Genomic DNA, 25,833 nt, shown 5'->3' with positions numbered 1-25,833 from the left:
ATGAGTTCACTGAGACCTTAAGCTGTCACCCCATCCCTAATTTTAGACTTGTGCTTGTCAGCAGTGACAACACATGACCTTAAGCCTGTGTGTCTTATTGAACACTGGCCGAGCCAGTTCGCACCCCCCATACACACCCCCAGCCCAGCAAATGAGATTAAAGTCCTGCGTGTAGGAAGGATTGAATCAAGTGTCAAAACACAGCAGAAAAAAAAAGCGACTCTGACAGTCTGTCAAAACTGCTGTTCTGGATTTTAGAGAGCAGGCATCTGCACGAAGAGGAATTGTGAAGACAGGAAAACTTGGTGTTATGTTTCAGGTAAATCTTTAGTGTGTACGCTTTCAACACATATTCTGTCAAGGTTACATTTTCTGTCATTCGTGACCTCTCCTTGCTTAAGTGGAAGACTTTAACCTATGTCGATGTTTGATTATTGCATACCCGAGCTGTCTGCCTTTTAGTTTGTATAGCCACCTTAGTGCATGCACTTCATTTTACATGGTATTAACCATTCCACCATTATTGATAAGGATAAGAGATTAACTACAGGCAAAGCCGTGTGTGTGTGTTGTCAAAATGGAAATATGGAAGTACAGATACACCATAGAGAGTTATTTATAGGCCACGCTTTTTTCTGGAGGTTTCATGTTACATTCTTGTGGAGACAGCATAAGGAAAGAAAGGCACCAGGCTATTGTAAAACATGATGCCTGTAGTTTGATCAGTCAGAGTTGTTTATAGTTGTTTATGTGCATGTCATCAGCGCAGACAAGCTTTGGAAACATGAATGCAATAATTTTATAATTTTATGTAATATCCCTAGTATTAATATTTCATCTTTGACTCATAACTTTCCCATAATTAGATTTACAAGTAAAAATGACGAAACTATCATGAGCTGCACTTCTTTTTGTTATAATTAGCAAAGTTTCTGATCATGTATGACTACTAAAGCTCAACATGTCAATATCATGTGTCATGTAAGCATTTTGTTTAACACACTCCTGCAGCCACAGAGCGTCATTATTGTGTAGCGCTGACTTAGTTGTTGTTCAAATGTTTTGTTGACTTTTCCAGATTCCTGCTGAATATGCCACTGCAAGCTGACTCAGTGCTGAGTGATATTTAGGCTTTGACTGAGTGCCGCTCATCAAGACAACATGGGTCGTTACCTGAGCACAAAATTGTGTTCATGTTGTGTGAACAGGACATTGAAATTGTACAGCAAATATAAATACACAATGAACCTTCTCAGAAAGGACCATGGTCTGACTAAAGCACCACTCTGCCTTGACCTACATAGATATTTACAGCTGTCACCTCCTCAACCTTCCAGGTTTGCAACAAAAGCCACTTTTAAAAAAGTAAAGCACAGTGATACAACCTCTACCTTTTATAGCCTCCTTAGAGACCTTACAGAAAAGGCGAGACATCCTCAGGCTCTGCGTTTTTATTCATCTTCTAATAAGGATGTCTTCAAAGCCAAAGCTCCAGTTGGGATTTTTGACGAGGCTCAGAACAATTCTCTTTTAAGTTCGGTTGGAGGGTGTCTTGGTCAATCATTTAATCAATTGTCCAGACACATTAACATTTATTTCAAAAGAAAAGAAGTTTTAAGTCTGTCTGAAAATGCCAGTGTTGTCATGTCTACTCCAGAGTATGCTTGCAGGTCACAGAGGATTAGTCAAAGTCAGCAAGCAGCCACAGAGGAAAATATACCTGAAAGCAAAGACACAACACAGACCTTGAAATGTAAGGACAAACAGTGGGACTCTGTAACAAGTCATTCAACTCAAGAAACATCTGGACTGCAGTTATTTCACATCAGCTCTCTCACGACAAGATTTGGTGAGGGTTACAATTATGTTGCTCATCACATTAACACAGTTTTCTCTCAGGGTTTGGCAAAAGTTCAAAAGCAGGAGAATTTGGAGCCTCCTTCCAAAGAGACAAACAGAAGGGAGAAGAGACGAAAAATACAAATCAGAGGTAAACAGTCTCAAGTAAAGGCAGCACTGGAACCCGACAGTAACTCCAGTACCTGGGAGGAAGGATACCTTCACTTTGCAAGGCACATTAATAAATACTTTGGTGCCAAAGTAACAGATGAAGCTCAGAATACGAAAGAACAACCTCTCATAGAGAAGGATTGGACTTACAAGAAACACCTTTTAACACAATCCACCTCACAAACTCACAGTGCCAGTTTACAACTGAAGCAAGAAGAATCTATCACCCCAGGAGCTGCAGGCAGTTTCCACAGCAGCTGTAATACAACTAAAATCAGTGAGAACTATTTCCAAACATCCCAACACATCAATCAGTATTTCAAGGGTCAAAGTGGAGTGAATGAGGACACTGAATCCCAGAAGTCCCCCAAGAGACTGAAGAGTGTATCTTTTATGGATTACCTCTGCAACCCCACAAGTACCATTCCAGAACTGCTGGGTGTTTATCGAAAAAGCAACTCCAAAACTGTCATCTCTGCCCCGCAGGCAGTATTAAATAAAAAGGTGAGTTAAAGTAACATTTTCATTAATTCCCAGTTAATGCCCCGATGAACTAAGTAAGATAAAAATCTGCTCTCATTAGTAAGAGGCTAAAATACATAAAAATGAACTTTGATGCGATTCTGCTTGTTTGTCAGCTTGTCTTGAATAGGAAACAAGCAGATGAAATGACATGTGTGTTCGCTGATAGCCTGAGACTGGCTTCTACTCCAGAAGATCTGACTGACTGCGTAGAAGCACTCAATGAACACCTTATCCACTACCCCTCATGCAAAGCCTTAATCTGGAAGGTCTGTTGAGAATTAAACACAAATACTTATATTTAACAGTTGTTTTAACCTCATTAAATTTAAAACATGATTTTGTTTCCAGGAGAAAATTGCAGTTTCAATGCTGAGACAACGGAAGAACTATGAACATAACCAGGAACTTCAGGCTGCATTAAGAGAAACTTTGGCTCTTATCGGATATGCGGATCCAGTCAAAGGCCGTGGCATAAGAGTCCTCTCAATTGATGGTGGTGGAACGAGGTAAATGTAAGAAAAAATAGATCATTAAGCACTCAAAACAACTTTAACTACACATTCATGAAGCATTTTGTTTAGTACACATTAAGCACCATAACTAGCTAACATTCATGGTCAATTCAGAATTACCAGTTAACCTAGCATGTATATCTTTGGACTGTGGATCACAGGTATTACTTGTATGTGAAGTGGTAAAGTACCTCCTTGAACTCTATCATTCAAAACCACCCTTTTCTTTGATTTGATCCATGTCGGTTAGGCTAAAATCCATCTGAATACATATAGGTGAAATCTGACCTGGTACAGCCTCTGTGCAGAAAGATTTGAAGCACCTGTACAAACTACAAATATTTTTCATTTGCGTTTCTTTTGTATTTTGGGTCACTCCAGGAAAAATCAATCAAATACATTTATTGTGTTTTTACTGCTGTTAAATGTCAAAATGGGTTTAATTTGAGCCAAACAGTATATAAAGGTTAAGCTGTGCCTGATGGTATCCACTGGTTCTGTGTATGACTATGCTAATGTGTTCATATTTCTGGGGGTTTATGTTTTCCTTTTTCTTTGCATTTTTCAGAGGTGTTGTGCCTCTTCAGATATTAAAGCTGTTGGAGGATCAAACAGGCAAAAAGATTCACCAGCTGTTTGACTACATCTGTGGAGTGAGCACAGGTGACATATAGTAAACTGAGACTAACATTTTAATGCATGCCTGTCTGAATCTACAACTCTATTTAAAATGCATGTCTCCGCATCTGTTTGTTGAAGGTGCTGTCCTAGCCTTCATGTTGGGTTTGGCCCGTTTTTCTATAGAAGAGTGTGCTGACATGTATCGTCGTTTTGGTTCTGAAGTATTCCGGCAAAACCCGCTGGTTGGTACTGTGAAGATGGGCTGGAGCCATTCTTACTATAACACTGAGACCTGGGAGACGATACTCCGGTTTGCACATAAGAGACACATTAAATGTGCTTCAGTCCTTCAAAGGAGTAAATTTTTAACAAGTTAATAAGACACTGCTTGTTTTCATTCTCATTAGAGAGAAGCTAGGTGATAGAGTACTTATTAAAACAGCCAGAGATTTCTTCAGTCCCAAGGTAAGAATATTGCACTTTCACAGAACACCAATAAAAGGACTTCCAAGCTGCTGTATTGGAGCACCCCGCTGTGGTGAGATTCCATGTTTTGATTCCAGCTTAAAAACTGGAGCTTGCACAGCTTTAACAATTGGTTTTGTTGGTGTCTGCTCAGGTTTCTGCAGTCAGCACAGTGGTAAACTGGGGTACCAGCCCTAAGGCTTTTGTCTTCCGCAACTATAACCACAAACCAGGTTCTCTCAGCCGTTACGCAGGAGGCTCAGGCTACCAGATGTGGCAGGCAGTGAGGGCATCGTCAGCCGCCCCAGGATACTTCCAGGAGTTTACCTTAGAAAATGACATTCACCAGGTTGTTTGTTGACAGTTTCCAATGTTGACATGTCCTTGTTTTGTCTCAAACGTGAATAGGCGAAATAAACATGTGATTAACTGAAGGACTATGAAGGGGGTGAAGGTTAACCTTACTTTTTGCTTTAAGAAAAAAAAAACATTAATAAATAAAACGCCCCAATAACTAGTGGCAATTGTTAGCCATTAATCTTTTTTCTAATGACAGTCAATGAAGTGAACACAAAAATTGGTGAATTGCAGTGATGATGCAGGCACACACATAATAGATGTGTGTGCCTGCATCATCACTGCCTGCATCATCACTGCAATGATGCAGGCACACACATCATTGCAGTGATGTGTGTGCCTGCCCCAATCTTCAGTGTAAGAACGTAAGTGAAATAGCATTAATGGAGTTGGTTTACAAGACCTTATGTGCAAAAAAGCTCCAAACAAGTGTTAAACAGTATAAAAGCATCATTGTAGGAGCTTTTCAGTGATGTCAACACACTATGGTCATCCTTTATATACAGTCTTTGGTTGGATACAAATTCCATACAAAAACCCAATTCAACATATCGCATTCCGTTCAGGAAAAAAGAAAAATGCCAGTCGCTCCCTTTCCTATCACTCACACCTTAATACTTTTCTACAATTCTTAAATCAAAAATATAAGAACCTCTGTTGATATTGTATTTGTTTTACTTTAAAGGAGTTCTAATCATTCAGGCTTTTTTTCTTAAGCTTTTTTGTGCAGGTTTGATTTGAACAAAATGCTAATTTCTCGGCTTTATAGATTAATTTGTGTCTTATTAGGATGGTGGAATCACCCTGAACAATCCCTGTGCCGTGGCTGTCCATGAAAGCCATTTGCTGTGGCCAAACCAGGACTTCCAATGTGTGCTGTCCCTGGGCACAGGTCGCTATGACAGTGCTAAGAAGGGACCTGCTACCTCCACGAGCCTGAGGGCCAAAATCAGCAATCTGATCTGCAGTGCCACTGACACTGAAGGGGTTCACACCCTTTTAGATGACCTGCTGGCCCCAGATGTCTACTTCCGCTTCAACCCCATGCTGAGCTCTGATGTGTCGCTTGACGAGAACCGGCCGCAGGCCTTGGACCAGCTGCAGAGAGACACACAGAACTATCTGGAGAGAAACCAGCCAAAACTGGCCAGACTTTGTTTAGTGCTTTCAGCAGAACGCTCAGTTATTGGGAGAACTAAGGACTGGTTCAGTGAGAGGGCCTGGGAGATGAAACAGAGATTGATGTGAGTAGGTGAGGTAAAAGATGTCTACAAAGAGATGTATATCATATGCATAGAAGCACACATAACAGAAACACTTTAAAGGCAACATCCATGATATAAACGCTGTTTGACAAAATTTCGTTTTTTGGCTTGTGGTATATGTCATGATTTTGAGTTTATGTGAGGCAACCAAAAGCTCATCATCTGAGCTTTGCTAAGCAGTTCAAATGTGCAGAGGTTTTGTGTGTTTTTGTCTGATCTTTTGATATATTTTCTTTTGACTTTATGACCTAGACAGAACAAATACTCACAAGCACTTTGATGCACTTTTTAAAAAATGCCTAATGTATAAATATAATTCACTATAGGTCTTTCTGTCTTTGAAAATCAAAGAATATTTATTTAAGAGTCTATGTTTCATTAAACATATTAAATGCCACTCTTCAGGGTTTTATTTTTCAGATTACTGCAGTCTTTAAAAGTTTATAAGTGAAAAAGAAGTCCTCCAATCACTTGACTACAACGGGTTAAATCCCCCCCATGTGCCTGGAAGCCGTGCCCCCGTGTCCACAAAAAGCTGACTTTGTTTCAGACAGAAACGCTTTGTCTAAGAGAGAGTGTGTATTCGTGCCAGCCAGTGTGAAGATACAAGGTCAATGACCCACCCCCCATCTACCATCTATCTCAAAATCAGAATCAGCACAGACAAAAGAAAAAATATCACCTCTTACAAAGCTTTAAATTATTTTTAATAGATGCTGGCTGGATGCCCCCAAAACCTAATCTGGTGCATGATATAGCAGTTCTGTTTTAACTTCCCACCCATCACAATGAAGATGACGTTATATTTATGTGTGGATTTCACAATGGATTTATTATAACAAGCTCTCAGGGCCTGTTCGCCAAGCGTGTGACCCAGGCTAAGGACAGCCATCCGAATCAGACTCCCTTGCCAGGCTCTGTCACCTTTTTTAACATAATGGAATAAAAGAATTGTACTATACTCAGATGTTGCTGGAGAGGTAAGGCACAGTGTGGACATGTTGCTGTGACAGAAGATCGGGAAAAGGTAGGGATCTGCTTTCAGCTGAACACGAAGTGGAAGAAGCAACCAAAGACCAAAAAAGACTTAAAGGTAGGACACTACACATTTACCAACTGTAATTAGGACTACAGTATATGTGGTGTTATAAAGAACATTAGAAAACTTTAGATTAGCATCAAGTGTCTTGTTGGGCCAATGAGTGTGTTATTCCTTGCATCTGTCTTTCAAGGAAGTCTTAATGATGTCATAGTGTGAACTGAGATGTGGGGCTGGTCGACAAATGCATCAGCAGATTTATGTGAGAGTGAGCACTATGTTGTGCAGTTCCTGCGCCTGACATTTAGAGAACTGATATGCATTAGCATCATTTTTGGAGCGGTGATGTTATAACATGAGGTGGATTCGGTGTTCATGCATGATGTCCCAGGAACAAATCCATATGACTCATGTAATCCTTTGGCTTTTCCTCTAACACCACTATCAGGTCCATCTTTTGAAATATCTATGGAAATGTGCCACAATTTTCTAGATTAATTGACACACAGAGATTTTGTAGATGGCCACTGACTTCTTCCCATGAAAGTGACATTTGTAGTTTAATTAGTAAAATTTATAACATCTATGCATACCCCCATGTACTTTGTATTCAGTGCAAAATGACAGCTAAGGTACAGTAGCTGATACCTTTTAAATATTAAAATATGTGTGCATAAGATGTTAAACATTTAGATCTCATGTATTTAAAATATGGTAACATGTGTAGTCATACAAATATAAAAAAATACAGATATTATATTGTATTTCATTCAACTGAGCACTTCTTCGTAATAAAGTGTATGCATTTTTTCCACATGGACATTTTTGGGGGAGAAATGTTGTTACAGTTTGCGCTCATCAAACTATAAAATGAGTATTCAGCTCAGTGAGGCAGTATTGTTTTGGCTGCACAGTGGTGATGATGTAATTTCGCACTGTGTCCTGCTCAACAGAAGTTTCTTTCCATCCTATTCTTCTGCTCTCTCTGATGCAGTGACGTCAAAGCGCAAACGATAGGTGCTCTGACTCTGAACAAGCATCTTGTGTGGTTGAACACTCCCTCTCACATGCCATCTGCTCTTACCCGAGCCCTGGGCACTCGTGCCAAAGGGGACCTACGAGCATAGAGACCTTTTTGTCGTCACCGAGCTGGCCTCGTCTGCCTCAGTGCCATGCAATCTGGTGCATGGCACTGATCACGGCTCACTGTCAGGCCTGCTTCAGTCCAATCTATGGGGGGAAAATGCTTATTCTGAGAGCCAAAGGGCTTAACACACCCCTTGTGCTTTTGTGTCCTATGTGAGCCAAGTCAAGATGTGTTTCTGATGTTAATGGAGGATTGTAATGGTTTCCATTGTAGATGCACTGATATTCTCTCTTCTCTGAATTCTTTTTATTCAGTAAAAAAAAGAAAGAAAAGAAATCTATTACCATGATAAAGCACTACTTAATCATAATATTTAGTTTTAAAGATTTGGAATTACAAATTTTGACTATACTTTTATTTTAATCCTTAGGTTGCAGTGCCACCTCATATTACCCCACCTCAACACCGAGCTATTGTTCTATCCAGTCGGTGCTGGTCTGTACATGCAGCATGTGAATGCCTGAAAGCCTACACAGGTCAGGACACTGTCAACAGCCGTGAGATGGCTTTTGTCTAACACAAATACAGCTTCTCCTGCATCTTTGGCACCTTCTAGAAAAGAAAACTGCTCTCCGCCTACCCCGTAGGATTTTCTCAGATGAATGGTAATGACCTTTTCCTGCTTTCCAATGAGTGTGAATGACTGAGTGTAGAAAACTCTCTTTCACAAAAAGTCAATCAAATCATAATTGGTATTTTGAAAAACAAAAAAACAAAAACAAAACATTAGTCTTGTTTCAATTGCCTTTGTCAGGATGTCATGTGATACGAGATGTGCCAGATGCAGTATTCATACACTGGAAACAGATATTGCTTTCATGCTCTGCTTCCCAGTTCTCTGCATTCAACAATAAAGCCCACATTTTGATGTCATCATAACCAGCAAGAATGCAAACTGTACAGAATCTGGGTTGTTCTCTGCTTTCATGTGGTCCAGCCTCATTTTTACTAAACAGATTTTGCTCACACCGGATCAAGCAAACATTTTTCAGCTGAAGAAAATACAGGTGCTGCCAAAATATGCTCAACCATGTGACAAGCCTCTCTTGATATACCGTAGTCATTTTTTAAAAGTTATTCTTTGAACTTCAATTTATTTATTGTGCAAAATTAGTTTTGTGACCACGTTGATGAAGTGTTCAGCATTATGACAGCCTGGTCAGAGCAGTGAAGTGGGTGAGGTGGAGGTGTTGTGTGGTGCTCATTCATTATTCATGAGATGGGTGGGCAGAGTGTAAGTGGCAGTGACGGACAGAAACTCAATTACTGATGTGTATGAACTCCTCTAGGGTTCTTGACCTGATATTTGAAGGGCTGGAGTATTAATTTCTACACTGCAAGAACAAGAATAATTTCCTGAAGTCATTGGATTATTGTTGCTGTGTGAAAGTAACAGAGATGGGGAGGAGAAAACCCTGATTTGGCACAAGTGAGGTAGGTTCGCATAACTTTTTTGTTTCGAAGTCCTGACACATTCCACAGTTCATTACATATTAATAGCAAACAGTTTTAAATATAGGCATCGAATGAATTGGTTTTTGTTCACACTGACAGATTAATTGTATTCGACCTTCAACATGAACTTAACCACAATTTATTCTTGTCAGGCATTCGGAGGATTCATTTACATATGTGGGAGGCAGTCACTTGTAGACAGCTTAATAACCACAGATTGTGTTGTTTGTGTAGTTTGCTCGCAGTTGTGAAAATATTCTGTTAGTAAATCTAACACAGCAGCAGCTTCTAAACAAGTGTTTCTAAGTACAAATACACATCACGTATACTGCAATTTTATGTCACTTCTTTTAGGTTTTCAATGGGAAATATTTTACTTACTACATCTACAAGATTTTTCCTTAAAAAGAAAACAGTTTAATGCTAATAGAGTTTTAATACTACATTGTTTTATAGTAAACCAGTTATTCCCACCCTATTATGCTTAGACTCAATTGTCACATGTTTCAGATATGTAATATCTGACTGTCAGATTATGCAGTATTTCACGCAAACAAGAAAAATACAAAACTGTGTAGCAAAAATTATGTTTGTCTTATTTCCATACTTTTTAAAAAATCTCATAACTGCACCTCAAGCGCCACTCATAATAACTACAATATACGGCTATCATTTGTCACAGGAAAATTTGAAAGTATATTTGCTTAGGTACAGTTTAGATTGTGAACTATGAGTAAAATGTTTTCTTCACTTTATAATTTGTTCAAGATGTAATGTCTTCTAGATGTCTTGTGTTACTTTTCGTTCAAACTAGGAGTAGAGAAATAGGTGACCACAATCAATTCTGGACTAAATGAAATATAAAGATGGGGACACTGGTCAAACCAGCGCTGCTGCTACTTTTATGGCAGAGTGTTGGGGCTTTGAACGTCCCTCTCGAAGGTAAGCGAATATCTTAAGACCATTGGCTAGTTGTAAATTTATGTCTATGAATTGTTTTTTTCACATTACTTCTTAAACTGACTTTATTTCTCTGCCTGCAGTCAGACAACCCCCTACTATCATAAAGCAGTCAATGAAAGAGCACATTGTTGACCCCAAAGGGACCATGGTAATAGAGTGTGAAGCCAAAGGAAACCCTCATCCTATGTAAGACCTAAATAATCCACTGAACTGATTTTTTTTTTAAACTTAGATTGGCAAACCACTGATTTTTTTTTCCCGGCCTTTTTTCATTTGCTCATTTATGAAGTTTCTCATGGAGGCGTAATGGGAAGTATTTCAATGTGGCACGTGACTCTCAGGTGTCAATGCGCAGGCGCTCAGGGACTCTGGATATCTATGCCCGGAACAATCCAGAAAAGTATGAGGCAGAGTATCAATGCATTGCCTCCAACCAGTATGGATCTGCATACTCCCACAAGATCATACTACAATTATACAGTAAGTTTGTCTGAATCTAGCAGTGAAAAAGATATACAATGACTTCAGTGTATTGGTTAAAAATATCTGGGATGTATAAATAAATGACAACAAACTGTTTCCATCCCAAAAGGCTTTCATTGTTTAAAGAATAATTTGCTATGGTCTTTTCCATTTATTAAATTAAATTTAAACTTAAAATACAACTAGAAACACAGAAAACCAGAAGATCCAAGACCCAAAACAACAATATGTATATTAAATATTAGCAAGTATACCAGTAATTGGCATGGGGCCAAAACATCCAGCATCAGCCAGAATTTAATGAGCAGTGTCAAGCAAACTTTGCAGCTGAGAGGAGTTTGATTCTATTTGTGCAGGACCCCCTGTGTGGCCAAGAGAGATTGTGGAGCCTGTGGTGGTGAGTGCTGGCTTACCACTTGTCCTGTCCTGTGACCCTCCACCTGGCCCACTTAAACCTGAAACATACTGGATGTCCAGTTGTAAGTGTCTGATACCAAATGAAATGCTAGATCAAGTCTAGGGTCAAATGAGCAAAAACAGGAAGATTTTGATCATGTGGTATCTATGTTGGCCCTAAGAGGTCAAATGCACTGCAACCTAAGAAAACATCAGCAAAAAGAATAATGCTACAAAAGCACTTAAAACACAACAAAAGTGGAATAAAACATAATGAAAATAGAATAGAGGGAGATAATAGCATGATGTAACAGCTTCAGATTGCACTGATATGCACTGAGAAGAACTGCAGGATTGATCTATGTTGTGAGGGAAATGAAGATGCAAAGTTTTGTGTGTTCTAATCGCATGATTCATATAATACTGTAAATACATGCTTGCTATTATTTGTAACCAGTTCCATCTGTCACGGTGGGGTGTGCCGGTGTTTTAGAAACAGGACCCAAAAGCAGAAGCTGACAGAGGAATTGCAGGTTCTAACACAAAACGAGCCTTTATTTTGGCTGAAAAAACAGCAGCAAACAAGAAACTATTAGAAAAAAAAACTAAGAACACTATGAAAAAACTGTGAACAATATGACAGACTATGAAAACTGTGGAGAGAATAACAGACAACCTGACAATGAAACACAGAAAACAGAAGACTTAAATACACAGGAGCTGATCAGGGGAAGTGAGAACACATGGGGAAACAGCTGACTGAAATTAAGCATAATGACTCACAGGGACATGAAGCTAAACACAGTCACAAAAACACCGCAGACTCTTTCAGAATAAAACGGGAGACAGGGAAAAATACAATAATCCACGAAATAAAACTAAAATACACACACCACTGGGTCTCAGTACCATGACACCATCAGGCTACTGTCTCACCTAAATAACTTCTATTGTTTTATGAGCTTTTGTGGTGTTTTTCTACATCTGTTGTGTTGTATTGAGGCTTCCACCGTGACTTTTTTTCTACTTCTGTTGTATTTTGTGCACTTTTGATGCATTTGTCCATTTGATGGCATTTCCTTGGGTTGCGGTGCATTTTACTTTTCAGGGCCACCATTGGCATTACACTTCTAAAGCAATGTGAATAAGGAATTTTTAACTCTGTCCTTCATTTCAGGTTCATATGCGAGACCTTTCAACTGGCCCATTCAGACAGCTTTCCCCACCATGCAGCCTGTGCGGCAGGACCGCAGGGTTTCCATGGGAGTCAATGGAGATCTATATTTCTCTAATGTGTTGTTCAATGACTCTGTTGCTGATTACTGCTGTAATGCCCGATTCCCGTACAAAAATGTCATCCAGCAGAAGATGCCTGTAGTTGTGAAGGTGCTTACGAGTGAGTATAACTGTGTTCATAATTATTTCTAAATGTCCTACATCCTCAAGGCTTTTCAGTTTGGAGGTTCTGCACAATATCTAATCCTGAAATCAGCTGGAACCACTCTTCCAGTTTCCCTTTCACAGCACCTAATAGTCCTATTACATGGGTCTACTACTGGGACCCTTCTGGACTTTATCCTCCACATCTGCTCCTTTTAATATCTCAGCTCTTGGTACTTCTTAGTTCCATTGTGCTAATCCTTTAATGTGGCTGTTGGCTGGTATTAGTTTATCTATCAGAGCTGCTATCTTTGGGTTCTAGTCAACCACTAGTATTTCAGACTGGTTTGCCAGAAACTGTCTGGAAGCTGAACTTCTGTAGAACCTTACCCCTGTTTTTCTTAACCATCTTTAGAGGTGTCTCCCATCAGGACTGGAGATATTCAACTACATAATCATGATCACATGATACTGTATGCTGTCCAAGTTTGCATCGTACAGCCTGCTACTATGTGCTGGACATAGCATTTTTGCACTATCTGCAAACTGGATCCTGTATGGATCTGGTGCTTAGGCAGAGTCTCTGTGCTGTCCTTTAGACTGCCTGGTATGATGTCAGCCACTTCTTCTGTCTGTTAGTAATACAGCCCATGGAGGGGGTGAGGTCTCCCACAATACTATTTTGCCCCGTGTCTTGTCATTTTGCTCTTATTCCAGATCACCTTTCTACCATTTGTCACTGTTTGAAGCCACTTTATAGGCACCCACCCAGCCCTTTACACATAACATGCAAATAGCACAGGTACATTTCAGACGTTGACCAAACATAGAGTACAGGCACAGCACATTAATAAATGCAGTAGACAAAAATTAATCAAATAACAAGTTGGGATGTTAGCATATGTTGTTTGAAACACAGGAAGATGCCACTAAATATAATCACTACCAGCACATGACAAATTAAAATCCTATTCCTTTTGGAGCTAGTTTAGCTCACTGGTTGAGTAGGTGCCCGTGTGCCACAAGGCTGAAATGTTAATTATTAATCTTTTATACTTGCTGTTTTGGATGAGGAGTGTGATGACTCAATGTTTGAGGTATTTGACGGGGATTTTCTGGTTATTTTTCTCCAAAGCTCATGCAGTGGTTGAGGCTGCTCCCACCTGGCTGTCTCCTACAGGCTCATCAAGCTCAATATTGATCCTGCAGGGGGAGGAGCTGCTCCTGGAGTGCATTGCTGCAGGAATGTGAGTCTTCAATAAGGATCACACACACAAAAAAATTTCTAATTTCAAGTTTATGCTACAAATGATTATACAACAGTTTATTTTGTGTTTAGTGTAAGTATTTTCACCTTGAATTCATGAAAGTTATCCTGTGTAAAGCCTTGTTTGTGATTATTAAGGCCAACTCCTCACATTACCTGGGCCAAGGATGGAGAGGACTTGCAAGTGGCATCTCGCATGAAAGTGAAGAACTTCAACAAAATGATTCAAATCCCAAAAGCATCTTTTGAAGATGCAGGTGAATACACCTGCACTGCTAAAAATAGGTTAGGCTACGCTGAGCACACAATAACTGTCAGGGTCAAAGGTGAGTTCTTCAGAAACATAGAGTATTTTATGTTTGGACTGATCATTATAATCCAAACTAATAACATATTTTCTGTTTGACAGCGACTCCTTTCTGGTTGGAAAAACCCACCAACCTGATTTTGGCACCAGAGGAAAATGGACGGTTGGTGTGTCGCGCTGATGGGGCTCCTCGTCCCACAATCAGCTGGTTCATTAACGGAGAACCGATTGAAAGTATGTTTTAGGAGATCTTGTCTAAAAGGCATAAAAATGAATAAAAAAATATTGTGCCTAACTTTTATTTTTCCTTTTTGGTGGGGTTTTTTTCAGCTGCTACACCACTGCCTAACAGACAGGTTTCAGGAGAAACGCTAATCTTCCGCAGTGTAACAACTGAAAACACTGCTGTCTACCAATGCAATGCTTCAAATCAGTACGGCTACTTACTGGCCAATGCATTTATTAATGTGCTACGTAAGTTACCAGCCACTGTCATTCATAACATTAATTAAAACAGAGTTATTTTTAAAGAAAACGAATGTGTACACTTATGTCTGCATTTTTATTTTGTTAAATATGAACAAAATTATAGCAGAAGTGCTGCTACATATCTGGCCAGAAAGACCAGTACCAGTGTGTTAATTTGATAGTTCAATAAAAGGCTTCATTTGGTTAAGAGTGAGAAAAAAAAATGAGTTCACGTTTGCAATTTTGTCTCGTTATACAATATTTTAAAAAACAAACAAAATGCTAGATTTTTGCAAATATTTATGGGTGTTTTCTTGTTTTTTTTCTGTGCTACTTGAACACTAAAGTGGCCCTCCAATGAGATGACAGTGCCAGCAGTGGCCCACAGCTCATTTAAGTTTGAGACCCCTGCTTTACACCGATTTATAATTACTCATTTGAAAAGTTACTCTTTAGGAGAGTGAAACTGTTTGTTAGCATTTTTTTTTAACTTTCTTTACTCAAAACTACATTTGAAAATGTAATAGGTCAATTTATTAAGCACAATAGGCAGTCACAGTTCCATATTTTATATAGTAAATATTACATTTAAATAATAATCCTTTAATTTCGCTGCCGATTGTTTTGACGTAACATTGAGTTTTTATGTGTATCAGGTTTAAAGATTTGCAGTTCAGTATAGGCTTAGGATAATAAAGAGTAATAAAATCAACCATGCACATCTATCAACAATGGCAAAATACTTAACAAATTATGTAGTTCAGTTCTTACAGATGAGGGTTTAATTAAATAATCACATTTTGGACCGGTCATTCCCTATCTGAGGTAGAAATAACACGTTTTTCTACCGCTCGTGTCCTTGCCATGATGCATTGTTTAGGCCAAATTTGCTTTTTTTTATATCATGGGAGAGTATACTGGGTGCATATTGAAGTCAAATAATCACTGATGATGCTGCAGTTGCTCCCTTTTCCCATAGATGCAACGCCACGAATCCTTGGGGCAAGAAATGAATTCATCAAAGTGACTGAGGGTAGTCGTACCTTTTTAGATTGCCAGTACTTTGGTTCTCCAGTGCCTGAGTTGAGATGGTAAGATGGCGTGTGACACTGTTATGATTTATAAATCCACTCACAGTAAGTGTGTGTCTTAACATATGTCCATGCTTCTTCTTACACAGGTCCAAATATGGGCAAGGAAATCTTGAAGGAAATCGTTTTAAAACCCACAGCAATGGGACTCTGGAGATTAAACATATCAAGATAGAAGACCAAGGAACTTACGTGTGTGTAGTCAGCAACATTGCAGGGAGAGATGAGGATCAAGTCAGAGTAGAGGTCAAAGGTGAAGAGTCATTAAAATAAAAAATAATTGAATTGGCAATAAAATTTGACATAATTTTTTTTTCATTGTACATTATTGTATTTATTTTGTTTGCAGAACCCATATTAATTGTCACAAGACCACAGAGTATGAAAGTCATGCGTGCAAGTGATGTCCGCCTGGAGTGTGGTGTAACAGCAGATGTCACGACTCCTATCACAACCACTTGGCTGAAAAACAAAAAGCATCTCACTCTTGGTTGGAGGTAGGATTATTGTGTATTATTTACTGTTAATTAAAGTACATTTATGCATATATGAGTACATATATGAGGCCCGTTTGTGCAACTAAGTTCATATTATTAGTTTCAGTGTAATCAAATGAGCTTCTAGGTCTCACCAATTTTATTCAATTTCTCAGAATCTCAATGGATGAATCAAATCTAGTGATTACTAATGTAAACACAGGCGATGAGGGAAATTATACATGTGTCATCAAGAGTGAGCTTGAACAGAAATCTGCCTCAGCACACCTAATGGTGATGGGTATGAAACACTGAAACCAAAGATATTTTATCAACCATATGACATGCTGAAATGTCTTTTTAATTATTTCTGTATTTAATTTATTTATAGACCGTCCAAATCCTCCCACTAACTTGGAGTTATCTGATCCATATGAACGTACTGTAAGACTGAGCTGGGTTCCTGGAGATAGCAACCACAGCCCCATAACAGGTAAAGAAAACTCAAAAAATTACAAAAGTAAACACTTTTTTAAACATTATTACCATTTTTGAGGACTCTTTTGCTGTATTGACTAGCATTTTGGTTGTTTTTGCATTCTTTGTTCTCTCGCAGAGTTCTTAGTGCAGTATGACGACGATGATTGGTTGCCTGGAAAGTGGAGAAATCTTTCAACGTACCCAGGGAACCTCAACTCTGTCATTTTGCATCTCATACCTTTTACGTACTATGAGTTCAGAGTCATCGCTATTAACGAAATTGGAGCTAGTCGCCCTAGTCGTCCATCTAAGCGTTTTCAGACCAGCGGTGCACGTGGGTGTCATATGTTTTTGTTTGGGACAATAAATACTCAGAGTAAAGACTGGGATATATGACAATGTTGTGCAAAAGTTTTGAAGTACCTCTTATTTCTTTATATTTTGCTAGGAAAATTGTAAATGTGTGGAAATACAGTATATGAGGCAAAAACAAAGTTTTTATAAGTCTAATGAGCTTCAAAGTTAGTATTTGGTATGACCACCTTTATTATTTAACAAAGCCTGAACTCTCTTAGGCAAGCTTTAATGTAATTTCTATAGGAAATCTTCTAGAATAGTTCTCTTTTTGGATATTTGCAGTTTTTTATTTTTCTGTCAAGAAGATCCCTACAAGCTTCAATAATGTAGCTTTCCAGGCTCTGGGGAGGCCAATCCATGGTTGAAGTGTTCCATTGTGTGTTTTACTATCCAGGTATGCTTTTAGTGCACTGGTTGTGTGTTTGAGATCATTGGCGTTGCTGAATAATGAAGCCATTGCCAATCAAATGCTTTCCAGATTATACGGTAGCTCATCTGTCATTACATTTATGCTATCATAATTCCATCAATCATGACAAGATCTCCAACACTGCTGACTGAAATGCAGGACCAAACCATGACAGAGTCTCCACCATGTTTTACAGATTTGAATCATTACTCCACAAATCGCTACCTTATCGTGGTGGAGGGGTTTGTGTCCCAGGGATCCCAGGGGCTATGTTGTCTGGGGGCTTTTGCCCCCTAGTAGGGTCTCCCATGGCAAATTGGTCCTGGGTGAGGGACCAGACAAAAAGCAATTCAGAAGATCCCTATGAAAAGACCATCGAGGGAACAGTTCACCCTGCCCGGGATAGGGTCACAGGGGCCCCGCCCTTTAGCCAGGCCCGGGGAGGGTGCCCGAGGGCAAGCATCTGGCCTGGCCGGGCCCCATGGACTAAGGCCCGGCCAGGCACAGCCCAAAATAGGGACATGGGCCCATCTTCCTGCAGGCCCACCACCCGCAGGAGCCACCGTAGGAGTCGGGTGCAATGTGAGCCGGGCAGGAGCCAGGAGTGGAGGTCCTGGCTACCAAGACTGGCAATTGGGACATGGAATGTCACCTCTCTGGTGGGGAAGGAGCCTGAGATAGTGTGTGACCTCACCTCAACGCATGGTCTGGGCTCTGGAACCAGCCTCCTGGAGAGGGGCTGGACTCTGTCTCAGTCTGGAGTTGCCCCTGGTGAGAGGCGGCGGGCGGTGGTGGGTATCGTGGTATCCCTTGGGCTTGGTATATTGGGGTTTCTCCCCAGTGGATGAGAGGGTTCGTTCCCTTCGCCTTCGGGTCAAGGAATGGGTCTTGACCGCCGTCGGCACTTATGCGCCGAGCAGCAGTTCAGAGTACCCAGCCTTCTTGGAGTCCCTGGGTGTGGCACTGGAGGGTGCTCCTCCTGGGGACTCCGTTGTCCTACTGGGAGACTTCAATGCTCACGTGGGCAATGACAGTGAGACTTGGAAGGGCGTGATTGGGAGGAACAGCCTCCTGGATCTGAACCCGAGCGGTGTTTTGTTATTGGACTTCTATGCAAACCACAGTTTGGCCATAATGAACACCATGTTCGAACATAAGAGTGTCCATCAGTGCACGTGGCACCAGGACACTCTAGGCCACAGGTCGATGATCGATTTTGTAATCGTATCGCCAGACCTGAGGACATGTGTTTTGGACACTCGGGTAAAGGGAGGGGCTGAGCTGTCAACTGATCACCACCTGGTGGTGAGTTGGATCAGGTGGCGAGGGAGGACGCTGGACAGACCTGGCGTGCCTAAACATACAGTGAGGGTGTGCTGGGAACGTCTAGCAGAGTCCCCAGTCCACGAGATCTTCAATTCACACCTCCGGCAGAGCTTCAACAGCATTCCGACGGAGACTGAGGACATTGAGTCCGAATGGACCATGTTCAGCACCTCCATTGCCGAAGCCGCTGCACTGATCCACGGCGTCAAGGTACTTGGTGCCTGTTGTGGTGGTAATCCCCGAACCAAACGGTGGACCCCAGAGGTGAGGGGAGCCACCAAGCTGAAGAAGGAGTCCTATCGGGCTTGGTTAGCCTGTGGGACTCAACCAGTCTACATGTGTTTTGTGGACTTGGAGAAGGCATTCAACCGTGTCCCACGGGCTTGCTCCAGGAGTATGGGGTGTCTGGCCCATTGCTACGGGCCATTCAATCCTTATACAACCATTGCAAGAGCTTGGTCCGCATAGCCGGCAATATTCAGACTCATTCCTAGTGGGTGAAGGGTTCGCCAGGCCTGCCATTTGTCACCAATTCTGTTCATAATTTTTATCGACAGATTTTCTAGGTGTAGCAAAGTGGCGGAAGGCTTTCACTTGGGTGGCCTCAGGATCTCCTCTCTGCTTTTTGCAGATGATGTGGTTCTGTTGGCTTCATCGGGTGATGGCCTCCAGCTTGCCTTGGAACGGTTCGCAGCACCTCCAAATCTGAGGCCATGGTCCTCAGCCGGAAAAGGGTGGAGTGCCCACTCCGGGTCAGGGACGAGTTCCTGCCCCAAGTGGAGGAGTTTATGTATCTCAGGGTCTTGTTCTCGAGTGATAAAAAAGATTTGTTACTTTTGCAGTTATTTTTCCTTTTGAGTAAATAAATGACAAGTAATAAGTTAATCACTAAAAGTCCCAGAAATAAGCTTTTAGATGTGTTGCAAAACCAGGCACCTCCCAACTCCCAACTTCTGATCTTTATGCTAAGCTAGGTTCCATTAGCTAGCTAGCTTATGTTTCAACTGTAGTAAATGTATCTCTCTGAATCACAAACAGTTTTTCAAAATTGTGTTCATTTTTTTTGCACAGCTCCAGATATAATCCCAAAGAATTTAAAAGGCGTTGGTACATGGAGAAATAACATGGAAATCAGCTGGGAGGTAATCAGAATTTACATAATCCTTTTATTTATCACTAATATCTTCACATATCTTCGCACAATAAAGCTTTCTAATTTTATAAAAACATGCTTTTAGCCTCTAACCTACAGAGAGTGGAATGGACCCCATCTAAAGTATCTGGTCTGGTGGAGAAGGAGAGATTCTCGAGAGGAGTGGAAGAATGCAACCACTAAGTGGCTAAAATATTACATCTATGATGCGGATACCTTTACTCCTTATGAGATCAAAGTCCAGGCAGTGAATGACTTTGGGCTGGGACCAGAGTCTTCTGTTGTCATTGGTTATTCTGGTGAAGGCCGTACGTACCTACATTTCTTTTATCATAACATAGTAAGGAGTAGGAATTTTGGAAGGAAATCAATACATGTTGGTGAACTTCATTGTACTTCGGTAGATTCTCTGCTTCACTACATTAGAGATTACAAACTGTTCTATAGATAGACTTTCTTTAATTTGGTATAAAGCACCATCTAAAGCCAGACTGTTCCCCTGATTAATTTTTTGCATTTAGTTTTTTGTCAGACTGGCTGTCAGCTGATATTCAATTTACAATAATGGTGGGTGTTCAGTATTAACATGGGCAGAATCTCAAATAATGAGGTCAGTTTACATCCAAGTATTCCTGGTGAGACAAAAGCAGGGAATCATGAATAATTTCGGAGGAAAACGGTTTTTGTCATTACATGTTTTATGCTCACTGATAGCAAAGACGAAATTCAGTGCCATCTCTGTTTTCCCCAAGGCCCAACAACAGCACCCCTGAACCTGAGAGTGTCCGACATCGAGAGCACTCAGGTGACTCTACACTGGGATCCAGTGACAAGTGACACAATTATGGGAGAACTGAAAGAATACAAGGTGAATTCAGCATTTGATAATGGACAGTAAATTTGCACTACATTTTTATTTATTGACATTCAAAACTAAGGGCATTTAATCATTTTAATTTAATGAAATGCAGCTGGTGATGAACGCAATCAAAAGACTAAAATATGCCAGGTTTCATTTGATATAATGGTGTCTAAAACATTAATACCAGCTGAGAAAGAAGTCTCAGAGTGTGCTCTGTGTGAAAAGTTATATACTATACATCTAAAAGAATCAAATGCAAAACAGTTTTTAAGCTAACCCAGTTAACCCATTCTGCATTTTCCATAATTGCCATTCAGTTAAATTACATTTTGAGCTGTTGCTTTATCATTTGATTTCTAAAATTTCATTTTTCACTGTATTATCAGTACACCGGGAGAGCAGCTTGCAGCAACCACATTATATATTAAATAGTGGGCCTGACCATCCAGTAATTAATCAGTTACACTATACATTAGATATTACTGAAATTCTGAATAATAATATAATTTTTTATGTATGAACTTATCTATCTTTTCGGCTAATTTCAAGGAAAAAAAACCCTTTACCCTCATGTAAAAGAAACTCTGGCTTAATTGGTCTGTCATTGTTTTATCTGCTTTTGCCATCTTAAGAGGAAATCAAGCTTAGGTTGATAAAATCATACAGTAGAAAGATTACTGAGTTTCATGTTGCTATGTAACGTGAATACTCGATTGCTTGTTTGGAGAGCAGAAGATCTAAAATGTGTGTTGTCTCTCGTCTCTCAGGTCTACTACTGGAGGGACAGCAGCCAGCTGAGGTGGCATTGGGTTGACAGAGGGATGAAGTCCAAAGAATTTCCTATCAATGGCCCAGACCCCTCTGGGGTCCTTGATGAGCTTATTCCCTACAGCAACTACAAAATGTACATAGTTGTGGCAAACAGTCGATACGAAGGGCCGCAAAGTAATAACATACATTTCTCAACACCTGAAGGAGGTAAAAGTGTTACCACTTTGTCAACAAAACAATAATTTTAGAGATTAGCCTCTATCAATCACAAGCAATTCACAAATTAATGTGTTTTTCCTCCCCCTGGTATGTTTATCATCTGCTGCTGTGTTCTCTCCTGTAGTACCATCTGCTCCTAGATCCTTCAGGATCCAACAGCGACATCTGGACAGTATTTATGTTGACTGGGGCCTGCCAGCAGAGCCCAATGGCATAATTACTGGGTATTCCCTCAAGTACCAGACAGGTATGAGCTGAAAACACTCTGAAAGAACAGGAATCTGATTATTCTAGTAAAGCTGGCAAAGGTCCTCATCTATGTAACTCAACAGTGCTCTTAAATAAGCACTCAAAGATCAGAATATGACTAAAGCACGTTCTTATGAACACTTGCATAGTCACTCTCTGAGTAGGGGAGGTAGTTAATAGCTCAGCACCAGTATCAACAGTTCTCCCTATAAAAGGAAATGCCCACTCTCTCCACAGTGAACGCCACCAGGGGAGAGGAGCTGCGAGTTGAAGAGCTTCCTCCTAATGTGACAAGCTTCTCAATCCGCCGATATGACCGATACACTCGATACAGATTTTCTGTGGCAGCACGAACTCGCCTAGGGATAGGCGAATGGCATACAGAGGAATCACCCCACTACACTACAGAGAGTAATTAAGTCCTTTCTTCAGCTAAAACTGCTTAAAGCTGCTCCATTGTCACAAGGGGTCACAGCAAGTAGCTCAGCACATGCCCAGCAAATGTGTAAATCACAACACTTTAGAGCCACCTACTCAGACAAATAAAATAAACACTAAATGACTATGTTCACGTTGGTTTACTTAATGATGTGTGCCCTTGCATGTCTCAGTTTATGCTCAGGATCAGGTGGATATCACCACTCAGGGCTGGTTCATTGGGATAATGTGCGCTGTGGCTCTCATCGTGCTAATCCTTCTCATCGTCTGTTTCATCAAGCGGAGCAGAGGAGGAAAATACCCAGGTAGGGTGGTGATGCCTAACTGTAGCTGTAGAAAAATTTTAAGGCCTTACATTTTGTAGTGTTGGTTGAATAGAATTTTAAAACATCTTGGGTGTTGTCATTTGGGATGTTTTACCAAATTTTAATACAGTATAAAACAAACAATTAATTTATTTTTTAAAAAGAAATACAAACTATCAAAAAAATTGTTAGTTATAGTCATATTCAGGCTCCATGGTGTTAATAAAGCTCATTGGTACTATTTCAGTACGGGATAAAAAGGACATTTCACTGGAGCCGGTGGATGACAAAGATCAGGAGGGATCATTTGATTATCGGTAAGTTTTACCTTCTCTGGAAAATGAATGAATTTTTAAATTCAGACACTAACAAAAACTTTTACTGCTTCTCCCTGAGGGAAGTTGTGATTTAACAACACCTCAAATCAGTAAATAATATTATCTTACCAAACTGCTTTACAAAGTATTCAATGTTTGCAATGTTTCTTAAGTCATGTAATTTATTTTGTAATTGCACAGTAATAATACTCGACAAGGAAGATGTGTATTATGTTTGTTATTGTTATACTGTAACACTGCACCACACTATCACTGTTGAAAACTATAACTAAAATTAAAACTTTGAAACCCTGAAAAATTAGATAAAAACAGCCTATTTGTTTACCTATTATCCATTTGCTCCTGTGCATTTTTCTCTTGGTTTCATAAATTAAAGCTGCCCAGTGGAACTGCTGTTCCCGTGTCCTTCATCATAAACACGTTACACTTAACATTTTATTTTGCTAGCACATTGCACCCTCCTTCTGCATGTATGTGATCAGTGGAACAGCAGGGAACTAAATACTTATATACCATTATTTCTTTATAACTTTAATGTTGATTTACAACTCCATTGGGTATCTTTAATTTTGATTAGATTTTAGCATCACAATGCACAGGTTCAAATCTTATTTTCATTTGATTTATAATAACTCTTTGATCATAATTACATTAATCTGTGTTTTTCTTTTTTTTACTCTGCCTTTTCTATCTAAACCCTTCCCCTCCAAAACCTCAATCCTTTTCTTTTTCAAAGATCCCTTGAAAGGTATGAAAAAAAACAAATATTGACACTTTGATATTATACCTGTGCGATCCTGGAAAGATGCAAAAACTGTATTTGTACTTGCAATATGTAGTCAGTCCTCTGACACACTGAATTCTTTTCATATTTTAGAATAGCACGTGTGTCCACTCTCCCCTACCCTCGCAGGTATGATCATTTAGTACTGCAAATTCTTTACAACTACTTTATAATAAGATTGAATCATTTTATTTTTTTATCTTTTCCATAATATCTTGAGTTTTTATTTATTTTTTAATCATTCATTCCTTCATTGTTTTTTGTAGAGAAGAGGAACGAGGGCTTCAAAGAGGTCAGCCATCTATTGAGGCAATGATGAAGCGATCAGACAGCGATGACAGTCTGGTGGAATATGGAGAAGGGGGCGAGATACCATTCAATGAAGATGGCTCATTCATTGGCCAGTACACAGGAACCAGGAGAGACGTCAGGGAGTTGGACTTTGGTGGAAGTCTGGAGCTGCACTCACCAATAAATACCATCTACTCCCTGGCTTAACACTCAGATGTCAGACTGTGCTTCTGAAATACACAGAGCTATTTGTCATGTGGTTTCACTATCCCTGCATCCTCCACCTTCAATTTAGAACCTGGAGGAACTTTTATTTGTCAGCAGGACACAGCTTGAGAGTAAAGTGCTGTTTAAGCCCTCCCTATCCTTGCAGACAGCACAACTTTCAGGCATTTATGGAATAAAATGTAGAAAAGTTGGAATAATTTTTCTATAGAGATGTGATTTTCTTTTTAAACAAAGCTTTTATCTCTTTTGTAAAATACAAATATACATTGTTCAGTTATCCTATTAGGAAAGAGACACTTGCTGCGGATCACAGGAGATGGAAGTGGAACAGTTTATCATGTTGATAAAAATGGGTTACAAGGACTGATCTAGATTGGTTCTATCATTTTTTTTTTCCTGCTAATTTCAAGAAATCTATTATTTTTGAATACTTGCAGTTTCATAGAAGGGAAGTATCCTACTTTCACCTGAAGGGGAACCATCTATCAATTCAATTTTTTTCTGCTTATCCAATTCACAGTCGCCAAGGGGGCTAAAGCCTATTCCAGCTGTCCTAGGGTGACAGGTGGGCTATACTCTGAACAGGTGCCCAATCTGTCACAAGGCTAAAATGCAGGACAGACAACTAGTCACATTCATACCTATGGGCAATTTAGATAATAAAATATCCTAACCTCATGCCTGTCTTAGGACTATGGGAGGAAGCCAGACTACCCAGAGATAACCCATACAGACATGGAGGTTATCGTGTCCGCAACTGTGCCACAAAAAGGGAACTACAAATAAAGGAAAATAAAATCTCTCCATGGACTAACAATTCATTTGTCAGTTTCAAATCTGATTCTGTATGAAACAAGATGTCAAACCATTTGAGGAATCAATTGTGAGCCATAAATCAACTATAAAATCAGAGGTCACACATGAACCGGTCTCCTAATTTCACTCACAGTAAAAATGATTAATATTTATGTAACAGCAGGTTTTTTTGTTTGTTTTTTTGACTACTAATGCCACCTCTGTATTAAGACTGTTATATCTGATTTTAAATAAAGTGAAAGTATTTCTAGGATGTTTCATATGACTAAATATTGAAACCAGCTTCTGTATCTTGGAATTTTAAAGGGATACCCAAAACTTTCTTTTATTATCATTCTTAGAGTTAGCTTTTAACATCAATTTAGGGTTAACCACTGTAACACATGACCACAAAATAATGTTCAGTCATGTTATTGCAGAGTGGAAAGAACATGAGTAACGCACACATGTCCAGATGTTACAGTCACATGAGATAAGTATATATATATATATATATATATATATATATATATATATATATATATATATATATATATATATATATATATATATATATATATATATATATATATACTTATCT

At 39.6% G+C, this 25,833-nt stretch overlaps 2 protein-coding genes across 2 annotated transcripts; both read left to right on the top strand.

Annotated features, from left to right (window-relative positions):
- The first annotated feature begins 133 nt into the window (after nucleotides 1–133).
- On the top strand, nucleotides 134–6,169 carry LOC146645328 (calcium-independent phospholipase A2-gamma-like). The gene is made up of 9 exons (XM_085394300.1): nucleotides 134–319; nucleotides 1,079–2,514; nucleotides 2,649–2,801; nucleotides 2,884–3,041; nucleotides 3,616–3,710; nucleotides 3,807–3,978; nucleotides 4,076–4,133; nucleotides 4,288–4,482; nucleotides 5,280–6,169. The coding sequence occupies exons 2-9, from the start codon at nucleotides 1,162–1,164 to the stop codon at nucleotides 5,736–5,738; spliced, it is 2,643 nt and encodes an 880-aa protein (XP_085250426.1). The 5' UTR covers nucleotides 134–319; nucleotides 1,079–1,161; the 3' UTR covers nucleotides 5,739–6,169.
- A 2,177-nt stretch (nucleotides 6,170–8,346) lies between these two features.
- nfascb (neurofascin homolog (chicken) b) lies at nucleotides 8,347–25,411 on the top strand. Its single transcript, XM_085393263.1, has 28 exons — nucleotides 8,347–8,546; nucleotides 9,231–9,375; nucleotides 10,211–10,338; nucleotides 10,440–10,545; nucleotides 10,649–10,839; nucleotides 11,199–11,321; nucleotides 12,416–12,634; nucleotides 13,754–13,865; nucleotides 14,024–14,211; nucleotides 14,295–14,426; nucleotides 14,523–14,666; nucleotides 15,640–15,751; nucleotides 15,841–16,004; nucleotides 16,101–16,248; nucleotides 16,404–16,528; nucleotides 16,619–16,720; nucleotides 16,844–17,041; nucleotides 19,871–19,941; nucleotides 20,038–20,260; nucleotides 20,705–20,820; nucleotides 21,582–21,792; nucleotides 21,929–22,051; nucleotides 22,291–22,464; nucleotides 22,665–22,796; nucleotides 23,044–23,113; nucleotides 23,871–23,882; nucleotides 24,012–24,047; nucleotides 24,185–25,411. Exons 3-28 carry the CDS (start codon nucleotides 10,263–10,265, stop codon nucleotides 24,414–24,416), a joined length of 3,540 nt encoding a protein of 1,179 aa, XP_085249389.1. The 5' UTR covers nucleotides 8,347–8,546; nucleotides 9,231–9,375; nucleotides 10,211–10,262; the 3' UTR covers nucleotides 24,417–25,411.
- Nucleotides 25,412–25,833: the final 422 nt, after the last annotated feature.

This window comes from Rhamphochromis longiceps, linkage group LG20 (assembly GCF_057381845.1).
Source record: "Rhamphochromis longiceps isolate RC_006_pf linkage group LG20, R_longiceps_female_GT1.1, whole genome shotgun sequence".
Lineage (NCBI taxonomy): Eukaryota > Metazoa > Chordata > Actinopteri > Cichliformes > Cichlidae > Rhamphochromis > Rhamphochromis longiceps.
This window is presented reverse-complemented; position numbering and strand designations above follow the sequence as displayed.